General features: G+C 40.6%; 1 protein-coding gene across 2 annotated transcripts in view; it reads right to left on the bottom strand.

The window, feature by feature from the left end:
• Positions 1–22582, bottom strand: part of CAPZB (capping actin protein of muscle Z-line subunit beta) — a 44776-nt gene that overhangs the window by 3369 nt on the left and 18825 nt on the right. For both annotated transcript variants that reach the window (XM_010166420.1, XM_010166419.1), the window contains exons 4-7: positions 10848–10989; positions 10208–10324; positions 2109–2174; positions 804–880 (exon numbers count right to left, since the gene is read on the bottom strand). In XM_010166420.1, coding sequence (XP_010164722.1) covers positions 804–880; positions 2109–2174; positions 10208–10324; positions 10848–10989 — 402 coding nt within the window. The remainder of the gene's footprint in view (positions 1–803; positions 881–2108; positions 2175–10207; positions 10325–10847; positions 10990–22582) is intronic.

Genomic DNA, 22582 nt, shown 5'->3' with positions numbered 1-22582 from the left:
CTCCCTCTGCCCATGCTGTTAAGAAGGCAGCACAAATATTTAATTAGCACCATTATTTTATCTTCTTTCACATTTCAGTATGTGAGAGAACAGCACTATACTTATTTGCACCATTTGTTTATTCTACATTACCACACTGTGCCAGGAGGTCTATCTGCAGTTTAAAATGAAATTATTTGGCATCCCAGTTCTGCACTTTCCTCTGTGACCATGAGAACTACCAGCTTGGGGTTTCTAAGTCAAATTCCAGAGCAGGGGTTGAAATGTACAGTTCAATTTCCCTCCAGAAAGGCACAGGGGGTTTATTCACTTCGTCTGTTCTAGTACATAATATTTTGACCAGCTGCGTTGAGAGAAAGACACTCTTTAAAACAAATAATTTAAAACAAAGTCTAAATATCACAAACCACTAAAGTCATGACTTAATTCTGGGACCACCTGACTGTTTTCAATAGTAGAAAGAGAAGTCAGAATTTAAGTACAACTTCCAGGACTATGAAGAATAAAACTCCTAATTAAAGATAATTCTGAAGTATGACTGTTACTAATTGGGCTATTTTCCTCCTGGTGAGGGCACAAGGGATTAAAAGATTGCTTCAAATTTCTAGTTACAAGGTAGAAATGTTCCCTAAATTCCACACAACAAATCATGTTTCCAAAGCACAGCGAGGTGAACAATCAGGGACATGAAAAGACTGTGTGTAGGAACGGGGAGTTCCAGATCAAATGCTTGGCTGGGGACAGTACCACAGGCACCGCAGGGAAGTGAAGAGGGTCCAACAGTCAGCTGGAGAGCCCCTTACCTCAGCCCATTAACGATGTCCTTTGTTTTTCCAAAATAAATCTCATTCAGTGTACTTCTGATTTTGTTTTCCATGTCCTAGAAAAAACAGAAGAAACCAAATCTTTATTCACATCAGCTGTTTCCAGTGCACTGACACACTCCTGTGCATCGTGTGTTCCTCTTGATGTACAACACTCACCACAGCATGGGTCAACCTGGCGTATTCCTACTATTTAAATTCTCCCAGGAGGCAGTACTCTCTGCTTTTATAAAGGAAATAAAGGTTTAGCTCTATTCCTATCCTCTCCTCCCTATTAATTACTCCAGGCTATGAAATGTCTTCCTGGACCACAAGAGGGCAGCTTCTGTCCAACTATCAATTCTTCTGCTTTCAGTTGTAGAAAAGGAAAATGCATTTCACCCCAACCTTACTCTGTAATTTCCTGGCACTGAACGGACTACAAGTGGGAAGTCAGTCATTTAGCATAACCAACAGGTCAATAGTTTTGTGTGCCTCTGAATTTTTGAGCTGGTGACTCGTTCATTAAAGTTGCATGGCAAACAGTTTTGAGAAAGATCTGGGAAGTAAGCAGCATTTTTTCATTAGGTTGCTTTCACTCAAGCAAAAAAAAAACCTTAGAAAAGAGATTAAAAAAAGTACCTGCCTTCCTCTCATTTCCCAGTTTCTTAAAAAAACAAAACAAAACATTCTAGTCTACTTTAGTTGAGAATTTCCTCCTCTCTTAACCAACGTGGCTATGAATTTCAAGGAAATCAAGAACATCTTCATACAGGATAGTGCATACAAACATCAAACTACTGAGTTTGAGTGGCCTTCTGAGTGGCCAAGACAACCAGATCCTTCACTCATCATGCTGAGTATACATGACAGACAGCTGCCATAAAAACAATTCCTGTGGATTTAATAAGCACTTGATACACACGGAACTTCCCAGTTAAAGGGACAATTCTGTGTAACACAACTTTAAATAATTCTGCTCAAAAGTGACTGTAGAAGCAAACACAGGAAACTGTTAAGTAGTTCTCAGAAAAGGATCACTTGTTTTACAGGAAGGTTATTGCTGTAATGAGCAGGACACAAAGTGCAGAGTGGCCTTTTTGTATCTACAAAGGGTTGTAAGTCAAGCTAGGAGGAGTACTGAGCCATCAAACACTGAACAACACTGGCACAATTAGACTTGATATAAATGGAATAAGTAACTTGTTCGTAAAGACCAAAACAACACAATTCTTAGGCACAGGACCAAATATGGGCAAGAGAACCTGCAGCAGGCTCACGCCGTGGTGACTTCACAGCACTTACCTCTACCAAGCGTCCAATATTGGCTATGTGTGGAGAGGAGTCGCTCACAGTCTCATCTTTCTCCATCTAGAAAGGAAAGACACAGGTCCATTGATACCATGGAAATTTGACAGCAGATCCATGACAGCTTTCCTTGTCAAGAGAAAGGATGGAAGAAGTGGGTCTCAAAATCCTAGAATAACTCTTTCAACCTCAACCAGACTAGAAACATACAGAGAAATTCCCAGAACTAGACAAAGGCTCACATGCTGATAACAAATGTAGTGCAATAAAACACAGGAATCAAAATAAACCCCTGCTGTAGATCCCTGGTGAAGACAGGCACTACAGAATTGTCATTCCCTACCTACTAAGGGGCTGCAGGAGATCTACGATAGCGAACATGTAACACGACAAGAAGCACAGCATGGGGATATGAAAACAAGGTTGTTGATGAGATGCACGCAAGGATGGTGCTGTCAGTTTAACAGCTGTGAACTATCCCAGTAAAAACAGCTGCTTTCTTCTCATTTTCTTTCTCAAAACGCTACTTCCAACCACACGTGTGGCATGTTCTCCATTTTCAGGATCTCCTGGCAAAAGACACCTTAGGCATTATTTACCTTCCAGTAGAGAGGGAAGGTGCAGAGAGTAAAAAAAAACCAAAACACAACGACCTGCAAGACTGGTGATGATTTAAACCACTGCAGTACTACACAAAGAGAAATCTGGCAGTTTGTAGTTCTCTTTTCTTTTTAGACCAAAAAGCTGAACCAAGATTCACCAAACTGTTAGGGGGAAGGAAGTACAAAGCTCTAAGTACAGGGGGAAAGCAGCAGACTGCCTTTTGAAGTAGAAATTCAGAGCTGGATCAACTGTTGTGTACAACGATACCACGCTGTTAGTGTAGTATTGGAACAGGAAACAGGTACCTGAACTAGGTGAGATTTTCCATCCCTAAGATCAAAACTTGGGAGCTGGTACTGCAGAATGTAATACTTGCTTTATCTCATCTGACTTTGCCCCATACAATGGCCATCCAGAGGTCATGGCTGACCATCCATGCTCTGTGCTAGGGAAAAGATCATCTCCCCCAGTTCTCTGAGATTAAAATTCTGCTGTTGAACAATGAACATCAGTCCCAGGAACCTCAACTGATATAAGATGTGCTGAGATGGCATGAAAACAAAACCAGGAGAAAAATGTAGTGGGAAGAACAAGTCTTCAAAGGGTTTTACTAATCCCACTGAATTCTCTTATCCATCTGTTCATATCCCTCCCTCAGGGTAGAGTTTAAAAATCTGGGCCAGCTACAGGTTTCTTCTAATAAGCCAAGTCTCTAACAGGCTTGGGGAAGCATGTAATTTAGTTGGAACCCTGAAGGCAAAAGATAACCTAGAAGAGGGGGAGAAAAAGAAGGACATTTAATTTTTCCTTTAGATTGCAGTCAGATTGTTTACATGGAATGGAGACACGCTGCCTGGAGAACAGACCCAGTCACCACAGAGGGAAAATATAAATGTGAACTACGCAAACACACATATACACGTTATGGTGAGTTTGGGAACTATCAGCAAATTGGCCAAATCTGGGGTAGTCAAAGAGTTGGCAGTGGGTCTTTACTTCCACAGGCTCCCCACTACGTCTCCTCCACACCTGGACAGGCTGAGCTCACTGGTAAGAAGGAGAATCTGAAAATAGAATTTTTTTTAATTTTCTTTTTTTCAAAACGTATATTATTACATCTCCATAAAAACTGCTGCCAGAAGGAAAACATTTTTATATGCTATAGAAGCCCAGATGTTACGAGAGGCTGTTTTAATGGAGTTCAGAGTCAGTAAGCAGCCATGTTATACAAACAGCAGAGTTGTTGGGATTTTTAAAGGTTCCTTCCGGTGGCCGTTACCTCACGGACCTAAGCAAAAAGTCTTTAGTTACTTAAAATAAAGGGGTTAATTTGCTTTGAGGGGAAATTCCATTCTGTAAGTTGATGTTAACAAGCAACTCATCTTCCCACTGTCACTCCCCATCTGCTATCGAGCTCAGCCAAAAACCTAACGCTCCAGGATGAGCCAAGTCCAATCAACATGGCTCAGTCGCTCCTCTCCTGTGCGAGAGATACGCCGCTTGGCTTCCTTGCCTCATTTCCCCAGCCATCTGCTGCAAGTCTGACTCAGAGGGAAACTCACTCTTCTGGGTATATTAAGCTCTTGATGGCTGGCTGGTCACTTTGGATGTTTCCTGCATGGAATATAGCAGCTGTTTGGGCTTTCTGTAAACATTGTTTAGAGGAAGAGTTAATAGGAAGAGAGAAATTTAAGTTGGATAAACACTTTGGTTTGTCATGAAAGGGCCTAAAAATACTAGAAAGATAAGAAGGAAACACATCCACCATTTTGCTCTGAAGAACTGACAACAACATCCACAGCTGCTCTGGCCACGGAGCAACGTGAAAAATCTCTTTAATGAAACACAAACAGACCAACGTGAGCCAAAGGCTCCCAAGCCACAAGCAGTGGGCAGACTAAAGTCTCCAGGTGGAAAATATGTGGAATTATTTGGATATCAGTGAGGCAAAATTTGGCCTCTCTTTTCAATGCTTATTTCAAACTGTAACCAGATAAATGAACGTTGTGAGCTCTATGGAGCTTGCAGCTTTGTAGAAATCAGCTGAGAACTTACCTCATCCTTTCATTGCCTTCATGTATATTTAGTCTAACCAGTGTAACCAAAGGTATCCCACATCCTTTACCAAACTGTACATTCAAACCCATGAGCAAATCTGGGGATGTTACATCAGCTCTATATGCCACTAGTCCATACGTGCTTTACTCTGCTACTGTCTTCTTTTTCTAAACCAGCTTTTATATAACTGAACCACTGTAAAATCCATATGTTTCTGTGAAGCAGAAATAATTCCCTGGACAAATCCTCTTCAGTATATCTCTGCTATCCTCTGCATCCCAAAATACTACTCAGTTAGCAATTAAAGAGAGTGCCACCAGGAAACTGGACAACTGCTGAGGGGGAGCTTAAGGATCCCGACAGCTACAACTTGAAGATCCCTCTAGTAGAAAAACACTCCCCAAGGCACCGCTTAACGCTACAACATCTGGAAGTCGGTGGGATAGGTCTTTACATGAAAGCTCAACTTGATGAAAATATATGACTCTCCTAATTGCAGAGCACAAGCCTCAGAGGATTTACCTATTATGATAAATAGCAGAATGTCTCTGCTGGTGTTTTATTGAGCAGTAATATATCACAGGGCACATCTTCCTGAATGTAAGGAGAGCTCAGTTTGCAACAGACCTGCCTTCATCTGCAAAATGTTTCACCTTGGCTAGAGAGTATTTCAAGTATGAAAATCGACATACATCTGTGCTGCTTTCATCTGAAATCCCAGGCTTCGCTTGCCCTACAACTTTATATCCTCCCCCTCCCACATCTCCATGTGTAAATAAACTATAGGTTTTGAGCCAACTTCTTTCTCAGCAAACTTGCTCTTCCTCACAGTGTTCACCCTGGCTTAGGAAACACACACAGGCTCTTTGTGTGCAGTAAGATCTCAGAAAGGCACCTGTTAGTCTTGCTTTTAAAGAGGGGGGCTCCAAAAATCTCTCCAAAAAAGTGCAGTTTTGACTATTTGCCAGAAAAAGGGAAGGCTACATCTACTTGGCATAAAATGAAACAGGATCATACAGCTGCTCTTACCTTAAATAAAACTGCAGCCTAATGAAACCTCAAAATTCAGCCAAAGCAACACAGTGCCATGGCAAACGACACAAGTAATTCCAATGTACACAAAGAGAAAGGGACCCTAACGTTTGTCAGAGAGAAAATCATCTGCCAAGCATCTGGCTTGAATCAGGAGGGGGGCTGCAGTTACCTGCAGTCATTGGAGAACGTGCAAGGTAATTGAAAAGCTGCTGGCATTTTTCATTTCCCTGCAAGCATTGCTCCCTTTGTTGTAAATTGAAGGTAGCATGTCCTGTCCTTTCCTCTCACACGTACAGCACTTCCATCTGCGGCCCGTCGTCAAGGCAGACGGCATGTAACACGACAATCACTCTTCCCCTACCCAAATTCCAGCCTCAGTCCTTGTGTTAAGTGAAGTCTGCCAGTGTCAGATGTGAGCTGGGAGTTACTGCCTCCATCCAGCCTGTGGTGCTTGAAGTTGGAGCTCTCCTGAGTTGCATTTCAGGCTCAGCTCCAGAACAGACTGTCTGGAAGAGCACCCTTGTTGAGGAAATTGTAAAAACAGAAGTTCTTTACCTGAAATTGTATGAGTCTTGAGGGAGGACCATAGCAAGGGGGAAAAAACCAAACCAAAACAAAAAAACACACACAAAACCCAAGAAAAAAACCCCCAACCCTTTCTCCTTCCAGTTCCATCAAAAAGTTATTCTACAATGTCCTTTGGAGTCAAAACGGAGATGGCTATGTACACTACTTTATGTAAAACAACATACATTGCTGAAGATGAGAACAAAACCCTTACCATGTAAAAAGACAAGTGTTCTTCCACACAAAAGGACTGCTTCAACAATGAGCTAGTGAAGTGCCCAATGTGAAGATGTCACTTAAGCTTTAATTCTAAGTTTTCAGACCAAAATTATGATCTATGGACTCTATGTGCATGGAGTTGGCTAAGAATTTCTCTCATCCTCTCAAGATAAAAGTTTATACACACACATATATAAATCAATTATGAATATACATAATAGACATATGTTTCTGCATTGTATACTTGTGTGTGTATAAACACGTATTTCTCTACTGGATCAGGACAGAATCTGAAATCCTACATTTTAAATAAAACCAAAATGCAAAATTTCATTCAGAACACATCACATGCTGTTTCATTTCAATTAGTCCATATTTCAGCTCTTAAAAAGTAACTCCCATAACTGAACTGATAAAGAAAAAGCTTGAAGTTCTCATTTTGAAAACCAGCAGGTAAAGTAAATTAAAGCCACACAAAGGAGATTTTCAACCTCCCAAAACACGCTGAGTCCTCCATCTACCATGTCTCTTCCTCTCTTTCCTTACCCTGTCCACTTACAAATGTAAAATGCTTGTAAAGTTACTTTCCCTTTATAAACAGAGACAACTTCTATTGTAGCACATGAAAAACCACATTGGGAAAACCACTGAAAATTAGTAGTTCAATGAATTGGAAGAGATACATCAATTCTCAGTGTATGACATTAAAGTAGACATAGGATAGGGATGCAACCTCTAAGTAACATCTACCCAGAATGGAACATCACGAGGCCCCAAGCCAGGTATAAGAACAGTGAAATACACAGTGTCTTGGAGAGAATAAAAAAATATTCTTTGAAATTCAGTGCAACATTTAGGAAGAACCTAAGTGGGAGCCTTGTAGTAACAAGAGTCTGGGGATATTCAAGAAATGCAAAGACAAGTTTTTCCAAATAGTCTTGACAAAGGCAACAAAAAACCCCGTGTTTGTGTCTGATGCAGGGCAACAATATTTCACCAACAGGAAATGACAGCAGAGAACAGCTATTTCTAGACTCTTACTTCTAGATCCAAGTTCAGCTCAACCACGCTGTCCATTCACAGAAGAACAAATAGGATTGCTTGATTACTTGTACCAAGGGTGATCTGCAGACATTAGGAAGGGGAATTACTGAGCAACTGTTTCCATACGAAGCTGCAAATGCTCACCATAGCATTTCAAGGCGAGACATGCCCAGCTCTTCGTCCCTGCCAGAGGTGGTGAATTAGGAGGCATTACATGAGCTGTTCCTTTGCGCCTGCTCCTGGCCACCAAGTTAATCATTCCAGTCATCACTCGAAAAATACCTGATTTGCAGCTACGAGGCAAAACTGGATTCAAAGTAATGGCTCTCAACAGACTTCCCTCTCAAAGCATTGAAAGATTCTCTCTGCCATCAGATTATAAGCCAGGATATTACAAAGCTTGTGAACACTTCAAAAGCTTCCACTGAAATACAAGGACATCTGCTATTCACATTTTAGGATCAAAGGTGGTCAAGTAGCTTAAATGTTGGAGTTGATCAAAACCATGGACAAAATTATTTCAAAATTATGGTTAGGACATCAAGGTTACTGCTATTGTCAAGGTAAAACTGGAATGTACCACTCAAGAGATAACTAAAACCTACTTTTGGTGCCTAAGTTTGCTACAGACTGTAGAAAAAGCCTACCAAAAAGTTAAAATAAAACCTGCTGTCCTTAGGTGATGTGGCAAACTGGATTTACAGCAAAGTAAAAGCTTTGCACTCAGGAGTTTAGTCCAGCTACAGCTAAATAAATGGTTCAGGACAAACAGCTCCTCCTCACATAGCATACCTCAAGGCAGCATGAAGATGGTTCATTTTCTGCCGTGGATTCTGATGAAGCCTGTCTCAAGAAACCTACTATGGCATCTGCAAACAGAAAATCTCCGGCCCAAAGCTAAATTCTGAAACTCAAGTTTCCATTGTTTGTGCAGAAGCAGTGCATCATTACCCCAGTGGCTTTTTTATGGTTACTTACATTGGAAGCAGGCCCCTGCTTTAATGCATCACATATGAATTAAATGATCTGCTGTTAAAATGATGACAGAAGCATGAATCTCCCACTAAAGCTTAGAGAGTGAAAGTCAAACTAAACAAGGCCTAGCAGCTCAGGCCAAGGTGTACTGAGGACACCCATTCTCAACAGACTCTTGTTTTCCTTGGCACAGCTCTCACACACCATAAGGCCAGGGCCAGAGTTAAGCCCTTGGCCTCCACTTCACAGCTATGACTTAAAGTATTAGGAAGGTCTGTGATTAAATATTTGTCCGGGTCACCATAACTCGGGTGTAATTACTACAAACATTTTAAAAGAGTACGCAATGCTCAAAACTGTCTCCAGATGCCTTTTTTTGTGGCCTCCCCCCGCAGCTTTTCCATCAGCTTCTTCTGTAAATCAACAACGTGGAAAGAAAAACCACCTAAGACTCGGGCAAGCTTCTGTGACTGCAATACTAAGAGCATTTCAGTTCCTCTTTGCAATCACAGATCCTTCTTTCCTTTGCCTGGCTCAAACCTGTACAAAAAAACCACGAACTGTTTAACAGAGTCTGCATTGTCCTTTGTATCGAAAGCAACAGTCTGCCCTGGGAAGTCTCATAAAGGAGTTGGAGCTACTGCCAATCTCTCTAGTCACTCATGAGCATACAATATGCCTCCTGTCCTCCAGAGTTTATTACTCAGCTCGAGTCACTCATTTCCACAGTCCAGATCTTAAGTAACCGCAATTCATCAGCGGCATGAAGTAGGGAGAGGCAATCTTCAGCAGGTGGCTGGAGCAGAAGCACCTTCACCCAGTGAAGTCCAGTGGATTCTGCATTCTGCATCCTGGAGACTAAGAGAGCAGCACTACCTGAAAAGTCACCACCCTGGCACCTTCCTTGCAAAAAACAGCTCTCTCAAGAGGAAGTTGAAATAATGAACACTGGCACAAAAACCCCAAATGTTTGGAAGAGGTGTTTTTTTGTTTGAGGTTTGTTTGTTTGGGGTTGGTTTGGGTTTTTTTTAAAGATTTTTTTTTTAAATCCACATCCTGGTACTACAGAAGGAAAATACTAAAGAAGGATACTAAAAGATAACTGACGTATTTAAGAATAGAAGAATCTGATAGTCAATGCAAAACACAAGTTCATTCACAGTGGCCTAGCTGGCTTTTAAAAGAGAGACAGAAGAGGTAATCTTTAATTTTATAATTCTATTGGAATCTTCCAGTGAGAAAGTGGGCAAATATTACAGAGAAAAATATCTGTCTGGGTAACACATATGGAAGTATAAAAATTTAGGAATACCAAAAGAAAAGCTAAGACTTAAAAGCAAGTCTAAACTCCTGCTGACTGTTTTTATATTTTTAATTGAAAGCTAGACACTGCCATCAAGGAAAGTTCAAGGGGCTTCCTGATAATTACACACTTATGCATTAAGTGTTTCACTGGGCTGCACGCGCAGCAGGAGAATAGATGTTTATACAACACCTCACAAAATCAACTTTTTGTTCCTGACTACTGGGTATATAAATAAGGAAAGGCATGCCCTGGGTCTGCAGCGTCCACTCGTGCCAAAATACAGACATACCTGTCTGGTAAGGCTCCCTCCAAGGTTCATGGTACCAGAACCAGTTTTATTAGTCTGCAGCCACAGCATCACTGTGGAGGTCAGCTTGTAATGAGCAGTACGACCACTGGATTTCTCCTAGAAGTAAAAAGATAACAAAAAGGATAGAGAGAAAAGGTTAAAACCCTCCAAAAACTAAGTGGTGGCTGGGCCCAAATACCCCACGAGCCACAGGACAGGTATGTGTAACTCCACTCACATAGCACAGTATTTCTTAAAAACAATTTTAAGTGTGTACATTCCCCCAATTTTCCAAAGCAAATCTAGTCAGAGCAATTTAACCTCCTATTACCTTGTTTTTATTACCTAATTAGTGATATTTATCTGTAGACCTTTATGTTGAAAAAAAATTAATAATCTCAGGATCACATGCACAGAAAGCAACATACTTTCAATTCTTCTGGGATTCTTTTTGATTACAGCCCTGACTTATCTCTATCCAAATTGCTTCAGGGAATTTTTAAAAATTAACAGGGGAAAGAAGTTTACAGCCCCTAACACAATATTGCATTGTTCAGTGGAACACCTGTGCTCGTTAATTGTCTGGAATTAACTGGGTTTTGTTTTCACTTAGGAGTATCAGCTGCCCTAGAGGCTGTACCTGAACCTCCACCACGTGGATGGAATCCCAGCATCCCTTAATCTTCTTTGATCCATCTCCAGCTTTCTTAATGAGGATCACCCCAGCAAAACCATGATCCAGATCCCAGAGGTAGACAGAGGAGACTCCACCTTCAAAATACCTGCAGGACGCAATCCGATAGGCATGTTAAAAGTAAGCAGGATCCACGCCAGAGTCAGATATCAATAACAACTTTAAATAAGTAGAATCTCTACATCCTAGTAAAGATTTTTTTTTAAGACAGCACACTCACACCTGTTATATACCTAGAAACCCAGCAGTTTAAATAATTTTATAATACAGAGACTTTAATTACAAAAAAATGCACATTTCTCTAAAGAAGAATAAAAGCCTAGTGAGAAACAGAGCGAGCTACAGATTCCTCCAGTACTTGAGCAAACAATTCCTCTGATTCCAATTAACTGTAACAGCTGGTAAAAGCACAAGCTACAAAGTAGGCTGAGAGTAAGGCTTTATTTTACAGTTTGGGTTGTTTTTTTTTTCCTTTTCTCTCACTATTGGGAAAGTCTGGAAGTTCTTTACAACAAACTCGACTAATTAAGACAAAAGGGAGCAAGTAAGTAGCTTTATGCTGCTGTCTCAAAAGTTTGTGTGAAGCTGACTCACTGATTTATTGCAAATAGAGCTGAACTGAAACCAAGGCTCTTAGAAATGAAGGGATGCTGTTGAGGTTTACCTATTATTCCAACTTCAGGTATGGTATACAATAGAAAGTAAGCTAGAGTACCTAAATCTCAGGGTTTTGGTAGCAAAAAGTACACTCTTGGGAAAATTAACAAAGCAATGACATCTGCAGAACCCCACTCCTTTTTTTTAACACTAGTGCTAAGGCTCCTTATGTGCCAGGCGAAAGACACACTTTAAAATAACAGTAAACAATGCAAAACTGTAGGAAGAAAGATGCACAAGAAGCAATTTTGGCTTCTGGAAAACCAAAGCTATAACCCACAGCATTTTACCAACTGTTTCCATTCTCAAGTCACCAAACGGCCATAAGGAGGATCACACAAAAGGGAATGTTCTCTCATGGCACACATTAGGTCTCAGCGATGAACTCATGCTGCACAGAATCACTATCTCCTGCAAAGAGCTAAGGAAAGGAGGAGAGGGAACTTCAGCTGAGCCAGAAGATCAGTGACAAGACATCTGAGTAGTCAGACATTTCTCCTCTCTTCTGAGCACCTACTGCCATTCTGCAAGTACCTACACAAAGCAGACAGAACACCTGAGAATTCATTGTCTGGAGGAGAGCAAAAGCTCATCATCCAAAGACACGAGGAGCTGCTATGATTGACAGTTCCCAGCAGCAAAGCTGGGAGAGAGTCACACAAATTAAACTGTTCCATGTTCCTGCCTCTTACTGCCATGAGCGAGACGATCACACAGATCTGCAAGTGACTGCATGTTTTCTCCTCTTCTGCAAGAAAGGAAAGTATCACTCATCACCAACATGAAAAACTTGTTGAACGCTCCCACCTTCATGCTCCCCTCCTTTCTAAACACCAGACTGACAGTTGTTAACGGCATTTAAGATTTGATTTACTGTGCTTTTTGGACTCTATGTGAAGTACTGTAGATTCAAGAACACTAACCCATCCTTTTCTACAAGTCAGGAGAAAAGATATCTGGAATTAAATGCAAATAACATAGGCAACTTTCAACATTTTCTCTGCACTTACAGATCAGTCCAGTAAGTTGTTTCAAGAAGGCAGATTCACCAAAAGAGCCCCAATTCTTTTTAATCACATGCATCTGAGTCTGTATCATAAACAATACTGACCCCAGGAGAGGTATATGACTTCATATTAACTCACTGCATCATCTTATTTTTAATGGGTGACTACTGCTACTCATCACCAAGCTTAGTCTGGGCATTTAAGCAGCCAACATACACTGTCCTATGACATTTGTCAAGCCACTGACAATGTACTGTTAAAAAAAGAAAGCTCTTTGCCCCATAGGCACGCTACAGCCAGATTTCCAGCAGGCAATTTAAACATAACAAACCAACAAACACCCTTTTTATATCCCCCGGGGAATTCACAAATGGATTTTGGTTAATGCAGTTAATGAGAATTTCAGTCCTGCAGCAAAGCTCAGTTCCAATCTAAATGACCCTTCCTTCGACAGAAGGGCAGCGTGAATCAAAGCCCAGAGAGCAGAAGCTATTGTCCATTTCCAGAGCAAGTTTGCTTAAAAAAATATTCATATACAGAATAAGTGAATGCACTCAAAAAGAACTGGCAGTCACTGAGAATATTACAGTTTCCCCCATTACCCATTTTATGAGCTTGCTATGAGCATGAAACATTAATTAAGAGAGGGATCGAAACAAGGTTTTTTTGGAAATTTATTCTTACCTACTGTACTTTGATCCTAATGACATGAAACAGGAAAAAAATAATCTTTATGTGGTTCACCTTTATGAGATTTTACATAAAGGCTTTTGTGGGTATTTTAAGAATGTGCTAAAATGTTGTCTGAAACCACATAAAACCATCTGAAGAACCTCCCGCCAGAACTAACAGTGCACACATGGAAACGCTTTAACTTGCCTTTGTATATTTAATGAATCAAATATAGTATTAATATTGTTTTAAATACCAACATGCTATTTCAATAAAGTTGCTTTGCCATAGCCAGATCCAGTATCTTGAGACTCAAACAATGCCAGTGATTGAACCATTATGAATCCAAGGCACGCCGGGATATATATTAGCCAAAGCCTCCTCCGTGCTTCAGCAATACATAATGACTTCAAAAATCCATTCCTCCTTCATGGGGAGAAAATATATATCATTGATCACTCCATTAGATTTAACCTTTCCTCACACAGCAACTAAAATGCACTGAAGTGGGATTTGTGAAGACTATCTAAACCCAGGAAAGTCATGTTTGGAGAGGGGAACGTTGCTTGAAACCTGTTTTCTTCAAGAAAAATAAAGAAGTGCTACAGGTTAATTGGCTGCTACATATTAGAAAACTGGATGACAGACAGATTGGTAGGAATTTAAATCTACATTCATGAACTTGGATTTGCTGCAAGAAGGTTGGACTGCCTCCAAGAAACCCCTTCACCACTGATTAAAAACCAGCACTTATTAAAATCCAAGCAGGAGAGGTAACCAGCTTGGAAAAGGTTCCTGAAGACATCAGCTAATATCTTCTCTGTTAAAGAAATGGGTGGGCAAACCAGAGCCCAGGCTCAAAGTTACATGCAGTAGTTGCAGCAAAACACTTTGAAAGCACTACACAGCTCCTGGATTGAATGTAATTTTCTTTGATTGCCTGTTCTGGATACTCCTGCTCATGGTATGTTATCCTCCAGCACAAGAGCGGTCATAGAAGACAATCTGTCTTCTTTAGAAGGTCCAGTCCTCTCCCAAAGCATCCAAGGGCCAGCACAAAGCAATCAGCAGATGCTTTTGAGATGTACAAGAGGTCTGAAGTAGCAGGAAAACTCTTAATTTGTGTTGGAGTACCTCAGAAAGACAAACTGATTTCAGAGGACAGCAATTCAAAGCAAAGCAATCACTCCTCGAGATCTCTCCAGGATGTACTCTGAGTTTACCTACAGACAAAAGTTTGTTGTAAAACAATGAAAAAAAACCCCATAGTCTTATGGTTGTCATGTCCCTTTATTAACAACCAAAACACTGCCAAATGATAGAATCACAGAATGGTTTGGGTTGGAAGTGACCTTAAAAGATCATCTGGACCAAATGATATCCCTGTCCTCTCTGAGGACAGCCAGTGTTCTTCCAGCTCTGGTAAAATCGTTTGTTATAAAGTTGTCCAGGAAGAGATGCTCTAAGGTCGAATGTAATCATTCATTCTCTTTACAAAATTCAGAATAGCATTTCACTCAAAATCAATTCTAGTTTTAATGTCATGATCAAACCCTAGAGTTTTATATCCGTTACTCATCGACCACAGAACTCCTGGAAAAAGCTGGTTTGTACAAAATATGTCACACTTAAGACTGACCTACTTTACAAATGCAAGAATAAAAGAAAATATTTAAGCCAAGCGTGATCCAAAGCTTTATGAAGTGTTTGAAGTTTAAGTGGGTGGAGATGCAGGATGGAAACTTGTTTAAGGAACTGGAGCTGTATCCATGAAATAGAGAGACTGTGGCCAGAACAAAGCCATAGCTTCAAGAGGGATGTGATAGGGGAGGAAATCCCCCAGCTTCCAGCATAGACCTCAAGAAAGGAGGACAGATTAATCACTTAGTTTTACCACTAAAGGACAGATCAGAAAAGGCACCATAACCTGCCTGATAGCATTCTACTTCTCACAAGCCTTGCAAATGAATGCTGGACCCTATACTGAGAAAATGAGTTTCCACCACCCAGTAATAAAAACAAGCGATGACTTTCAATTACACCTCAGAACCAAATCACTCATCCATAAAAACACTTGTGTATTTTCCAGTAAGTAACTGAGAGCCAGAGACAAAAAAAAACCCACCCAGTGTCTCTGGCTTACGACTCTCACAGTACCAAGCCACAAAAACCTGATGCCAAAGTACCAATACCTGGAACTTCAGACTTGCTATGCAAACCTTCAAAAGAGCTGCACAGTGTTTCAAACTGGCTCATTTAAAGCAGCAAAATATATTTTCTTTTTTTTTTTTCCCTCCCCCTAAAGGTTGCTATTTCTTCCAGCTACAGAAATTCAGCACAGAAAGGGAAATGTCTCCATCTATTTAGATCAACAGACTTCCAAGAAAACTGTTATTGTAAAAAGAAAACCTACCCCAAAGGAAAATATTGAGCATTCAGCTACAAATGTTTTTACAAAAGTGACAATGACTAAAGTCACAATCTGAGAAGCTGGTGTCTTACAGCAACCGAAAAACATTACCTAAAAGACTAGGTGAGGAAGCAGACATTTCAACTGCTATCAAAACAGATGACTGTCATGGCAAGTGACTGGCACATTCTTCACTGAATCCTTCCCCTTTGCCTGCACCCTGTCATCTCAAACCACCACATAAAGAACAACAGAAATATGAAGGAAGTGGCAAATTTCAGCAACTCACCCTCCACCAAACCCAAAACATTGCTAAGGTGTTCATTCAAATCACCTGCAATCTCACAGCTCAAGTGAAGGGGGGGAAGTCTTCAGTACATCAAGAGATCAGAGGTGCCACTAAATTCCGTTGTCTGTGTCCTCCATCCAGCTTTCCAGTAATGAGGCTCATGAGCCTGTTCTTTAATAAAAGGGACAGGTTGGTCCCAGGAACTAACCAGGACGTAACACTTCTCCCACTGGCCTGAGTGTAGATGATTTACAATTCCTCTCTCCCTCCTTCTTTGGTCCCAGGAGTACAACTGTATCACACTTTCAGAATGTTACCTAAATACTTAAAAATGAAGAAGGTAAAATGTTTGTGTATATAGACCAGCTGTTTTTCACCACAGTTCATGAACACAACCCAAACTATGCTTGTGGACTCTGTACAGGTATTTTACAGAAATTCTTTCCAGCATACACAGGTGCAAAAATCCCTCGAGCAAACATACCAATCTAGTTAGGTATGTGTAACTTCAATGCCAGTTGTACTTAAAAGCACACATCTGGACCATGGTGGGATGACTCAAACTGCGAAGCAGAGTTGTGAAGTGCAAGAACTCTGCAAGGAAGGAAAACAGCATCCAAACACTGGGATCCTGAAGGCTAAAAATCTCCCAGAATCTCCCATTTTGTGCTTTCTAGTACCTGTTTATTTTTTAAAAAACCCTATATTGCTCACATTTTCCTTACCATCCAATTGCTCTTGGCAGATGGAAACTAATGACCAAATCCCTTTTGAGAAGTCACCTGGAAACAGTTCCATTAACCACCTAATAAGCAAGACAATGGGTCACTTTGTAACATGTCCAAACGAGTAACCGGTTCATTAACTACCAGGAAGCTCCGATTGCTTACAAATCCTTCACCCAAATCCTTCACCCGTACCCATCCGTTGGACCAGCCTGCTCTGCAGAGACAGCTCACTGCTTCATCCACCAACAGTCTGACACGTTTTAGGCTTTGCCAGCTATAATTCAAATATGGGTAGGAGGGGAAAAGACAGCAGTAGAAGTCTTCTGGGTAATGTATTCAGTATGCCCAAGTCTGTGCAGACTACAGACTCCATGTGCCATACCTCTTTCTTCAAACAGGCATATATTAGATATGCTACAAGATGACCATTATTTGTTAAGTTTCTCTGTCTTCAATTCTCCATTGTTAAAACCCTGGACATCTGTGAAAGCACGATGTAAATTTCTGTAAGTGCAAACACAGCCATGTACTTGTAGAGAAAATCAGGTCAAAAATTCCACATCATCATAAACTGACACTTCAAAATTCACTCTCACTCCATTTTTAAAAGCATGTAACTAATTTCTTACTAAGGGACTTAAAACCTTCACAAAGTGGTGTTTGAGGACAGCACTGCATCATCAGGGATGACCTCTTAATATAAGCTTTCCCTCTCCAGTGTTCAGATTTTATGTAATCACAGAGAACCGTGGGAACCCAAGGGAAAAACTCCTCCTCCGCTGAAAAGCTCAGATTCAGAAGATAAGAATGTAGTCAGGACAGAGCTGCTCCAAAATGAAGCACCCAATGAAAGAAAAAAAAAAAAAGTCAAGATGAAAAACAACTAATTTAGTTTTCACAGCACGACAGTACGCTTAATTTTTTCCTCTCTTCTTCTAAGTTTGCTCTAACTTGTGCAACATATATCAACAACTTCAACACTGATTCTGTTTCAAGCTGCCCATGGGTGAGTTAAGGAAAGGACCCCAATACTGCTCTGTTTACTCTTCCATCTAAACAACTTCCTTGGGAAAACATCATGGTTTTAATTTTAAAAGCACATAAATATTGAAAACAATGAGCATCTTGGTAGTTTAGGTCTGTCTTATGAGACTTCATCTCATACTTATCAGTCTAACCCGGAGGCAAGAATCTCATAGATGACATAATCCTGATGTCACACCCTATTGTGCAAAGCCCTAGCCAGCAGTGAGATGGAAAGTCAGGTTTCCTTAGTGCTGGGATGCATAACAAATGCATCTGGATTCAATCTGCAGGGCCCTTGCTGTGAAAACCACAGTAACTATCATGCCCAAGAGAAAGGCATCACAAAGGGCTAGCAACCATTAATGAGGAACAGTGAGCTAATGGCAATAAAGTCACTTCAAAGCTTTCCATGGGTTTTTAGTTTAGGTAAACTAGGTTTACATCTAAACACAGACAGAACGCTTGTATAAAGAGCTCACAGCTGCCTCAATCACTTTGTGAGTTGAAAGTTGCACTGCAGGCTGCAGGGATGGAAGCTCAGCGACTGCTCCCCCGTGCACACCTACCAGCATGAGCACTGGCAGGCTGTGCTAAAACAAAAACCATCTAATTATGCCTCTTACATCTGGTGTTCTCCTTTTATTTACTTGGTGGAGTCGGTGCTGTTCCATGCACAAAATAAATTGAATTTGGTCAAATAGATAAATACAGCAATTGCTACAAACCGTGCGAGAAGTGCAAAGTGTTTTCAAAAGGGGAGAGGAATGAACTCCACTCAGAGGACCTCATGGTCTATCTATGAGACCAGGTAAATGGATATACAAAGGCAGGGAAATAGAAATTAGATGACAAATTATAGCAGCACTATGGAAGAATTAAAGTTAAGGGTGGCACTAATCGAGGTTTGCCATTTTTACTTGCTGAGACAAGTGGACGAAGGCCAGTAATCAGAGGTGGTTCAAGCACACAATCCAAAATAAACTAAGAATAAAGGTAAAAACAGCTAAAAAGGGGAAAGCTGTTCAGCAGCTTACAGGACATTTGAACATAATTTGCTAGTAGAGATGATGGCACAGAGTTCAGTGGAAGAGTCAGTCAAAATGAGCCATCCTTGAAGTTCAGCAAATCAAGACTGTTAAATGAGATTAAACACACTGATTTTTAAAAAGTCATCCCTGAGCACTCTAAAAATTAAAGAGTAAGCTTGTCTGTCACTGGGACTTCAGTGTTGTACCTGACCAGTAGCTCCTTCAATCTCTCTAGCACACACATACAGGAAAGCAGCCTTTCCTCCTTGAGCTGAAAGGTGACAGATACTTCAGGCAGTATCCGTGCTGCAGAGTCCTGCAAACACTTGGTTGGCAGGGCTGCCCCCCTCAGCACTGCTAACACCATCCAAAATTGGAGTGACTAACTCCATTTCAGACAGGATTCCAATCCAAAATTCAATAACAAGGGAATTACACACAATGAAGACATTTTAGAGGTCAATCCTCTCCCAGACCTCCTTCCGCTCCTACCAAATTCCTTGTCCGGAACTCTAATATAAAAAATTGAAAATGGATCAACATCAAAACACAGCTAGAAGCAGAAGTTCAAAAGGCTTCATGGCTTACTCTGCTGAGGGAACTCAAAACCTTAATCAACAGAAACATTTTCAGGAGCAGAATGATTAAGAGGAACATTTCTGGTGGGGGTTTTTTTGTGGATTTTTTTTTTTTTAAGTTATTAAAAATCAGAAGTACCAATAAACTCAACCTAACTCAAGAAACAAAGTACCAATAAATTCAACCTAACTCAAGAAACAAAGAGCTAAGGGATAGCTTTCTAAATGTATGTCAGGTTACTAAACAGGTCCAAAGTCGCCAAAACTCATCTTGTTTGTAGAAATATTCAGCTCAGCAGCATCCTTCCCCAAGGAGGTCTATTTAATCACTTCAGAAACAATTTCTTCCAGTCAACAAAGAGCGATTAGATTACTTAATTAAAGCACTGATTATCTCCAACCCAAAACAACAGAACACAGAATTTCAAATAGATAGATTTATCCAGATGCCCCGGTCCTCGTTATGCTTTGATTTCAATCAATCACACACACACACACGTCAAGCAAAGGGCAATAAATTACAACCATGTGTTTGAAGAAATTATCTTCACGATATGGGAAGTGGAGAACCAAGGCTTTAACTGAATGGTGTAAGATATTAGACTTCCATCTGGGAATAATAACCTACTGAACAAAAACATACCAGGGCATTGGCTTCAGGCAGTGTCTAAGTTAAACCTGGCAGCAGGAGATCAAAATTAAAACGGTTGTTTTTTGGGAAAGTAACATGCATTTTGGTAAAACAGATAACCAAGAAATATGCTTGTTGTTTAACATATATAATAGTGAGGGAATTAAAACCTAGTACAATTCCTCTTTAACCCAGAGACATGAATGTGCCTCCAGAAATACAAAGTGAGTGACCCTAGAGGTACTTAGAGGTAGTTTGTATTAAAACAGATACTTACAGGGAACAACTTGGCACTGGTTAAGATGCACTGAAGATTCAGCAAAGTTGTTCTTCTCAAGCTTTCATGATTTGAAACAACTCCACACAAGACTTCCCCAAACTTATTTCACACTAAATATGCTGGCCAATAAGCTTTTGGAGACAAACCTCAAGTTTAAGACTAGTCACCAGCCAGCAAATCTGAATGGATTATTTCACACAAATTGTTAACAAACACAGAACAGGCTGTTTCCCTCAGAACACCCACGCTAGCAGGTGCCAACCCTTTGGGAAATGGCAAATACACGCCGATGACTCACCAAATGTAGGTGGATACTTACCACACCTGATTAGAACAGAAATCTAAAAAGGAATGGATAGTGTGTGGGCCAAATGGGACTGACACAAGGAAAAACTTGTGCATCTGAAGTCTTGGGAGACGCCCGAGATGAACTCTGCGAGATATTATCACTTATTCTGCGTAAAGGTAAAACAGGAGATAATCTAGAGGAAGCTTGGACCATATGCTGAGAGCAGAGTGGGAACAGCACACTGAGAGTCAAGTGGGAATAGCACATTTTCTCAAAAGTACTTATTTTTCTATAAAAAAAACCAAACCATCTTCCACTCCCCACTGAAATGACCAGTATAACATGTATTTTAAAAGCTGGGGAGTGAAGTGAGAACCATGCAGAGCAACATCTCAGAAACAAGTGCTTACAAGGTATTAAGACCCACAACACCTTTCTGTGATGGGCAGTCCATACTGGGTAGATGACTGCAAACACAAGATGCACAAGTTTAACCCAGCAAGGCTGGAAACAAAGCCACAAACTGCTTTGAAAAACCTAGCAGAAACTCTCATTATAGGAATAAAATGTCTAACAGCCCAGGAAATTCAAGCACACCGGAGCTCGGTGTTCTCTGTGAATGACTGCTTACATAAGATTATTTTTGTATTAACTGTTACCTCTCTACCATAAAACACAGCATAACTGTGGTTAGAGGTGTAGTTCAAAAACATTCTTTACCCCGTAGAGAGCGGGACAGAACATCCTCTTAATGGACATCCGAATGAGAACCCGATCTGTTAAATCAGAGGCTTCTCTCTCAGCATCATTTTCATCCTCTTAATCTGCAGTGCAAGCTGAAAGTCTAACAGTGCAACAACTGCTGCACTTCAACTCGCTTTTTTTAAGGAAAGAGTTTGTAATGTGACATATGGATTAGATTTGTGTCACCTATGAATGGTCTGTTTGGATAGACAACCCTATCAGAGTGAACAGAGACAATGACAACCTCCACAGGGCAATTTTGCACACTGTCTACAAAATGAACCCCCTTACTGGAAGGTGGACCTGTTATAAATCTTTTCATGTAACAGAATCTATAATTTCCACAAAAGATACAGGATTGAAGACTGCCAGCATGCTACTTATTTTTTTGATTAATACATCAACGCTTTCAAACAAGCCTGAAATATTTCACAATGCTGGAAAAATCTCTGTTGTCACTGGCTCTGGAATTTGAAATGACATTGATAACTTTGTCCTGGAACCGATGCATCGTGCTCTCCTTTCCCAGCACCAAAAGCTGCCAAACCAGAAGACCAGTGCCACCTTTAATCGACATCATATGGCTCAGACCTACTTCTGGCTTTACAGTGGGTACACAGTATTAGTTTCCAGCTTTAGCAGACCATGGAAATGACATCACTGCAATTGCCATCTTGTTCCCACTACAACCTTCCCCACACTTCAGACTCCCACATGGCTTCAGCAGCTGTTATGCCAGGAATTGTTACAGTCATTCCCAACCTGATATGTTGGCAAGACCAGCAAGCAGCAGTGAGAAAAGCTGGCACTTGTTACCCCCACCTAATTTTTCTCTTTCTTTGATCTCCAAGTAAAAATTAAGCTTCTGCTGTCAAAATACAAAATCCAATTGTCTTATTAGGGAAACTGCAGAGTCCAACTACTAAAAAAAAAGCATGTTTCTATCCAAATCTCTGTTGTAGGTAAAATACAAATCATTTCCAATTCCAAGCATGAGGAATCCTTCAAATGGTCAGGTTAAGTTTCCCTAACTTTGCCAATTCTTTCAAAAAATGCCACAATTTTTACACCACTCAGCAAAACGTAAGCCCCCTTCCTCCTCTTTTTCTGACACATTTGTGAGATCATAACACGCATGGAAGCGTACTGTGCTGACAGATGCACTTATCTAGTCTGACTACACTGCGAGTCGTAACGCCTCCATCATTTCTGGCTGATGAAATGAGAATGAAGTCTTTGTGAGAAATCCCTCCCAACAAGTATTGCCTATAAAACCTGGACAAACTGAAGGGTGACATTTGATACAATCTCACCTTTTACTTCCACACAATACATTAAGACT

The sequence above is a fragment of the Antrostomus carolinensis genome, unplaced genomic scaffold (assembly GCF_000700745.2).
Source record: "Antrostomus carolinensis isolate BGI_N321 unplaced genomic scaffold, ASM70074v2 scaffold22584, whole genome shotgun sequence".
Lineage (NCBI taxonomy): Eukaryota > Metazoa > Chordata > Aves > Caprimulgiformes > Caprimulgidae > Antrostomus > Antrostomus carolinensis.
Note: the sequence above shows the minus strand (reverse complement) of the source record. Positions and strands in the feature narration are given on the sequence as shown.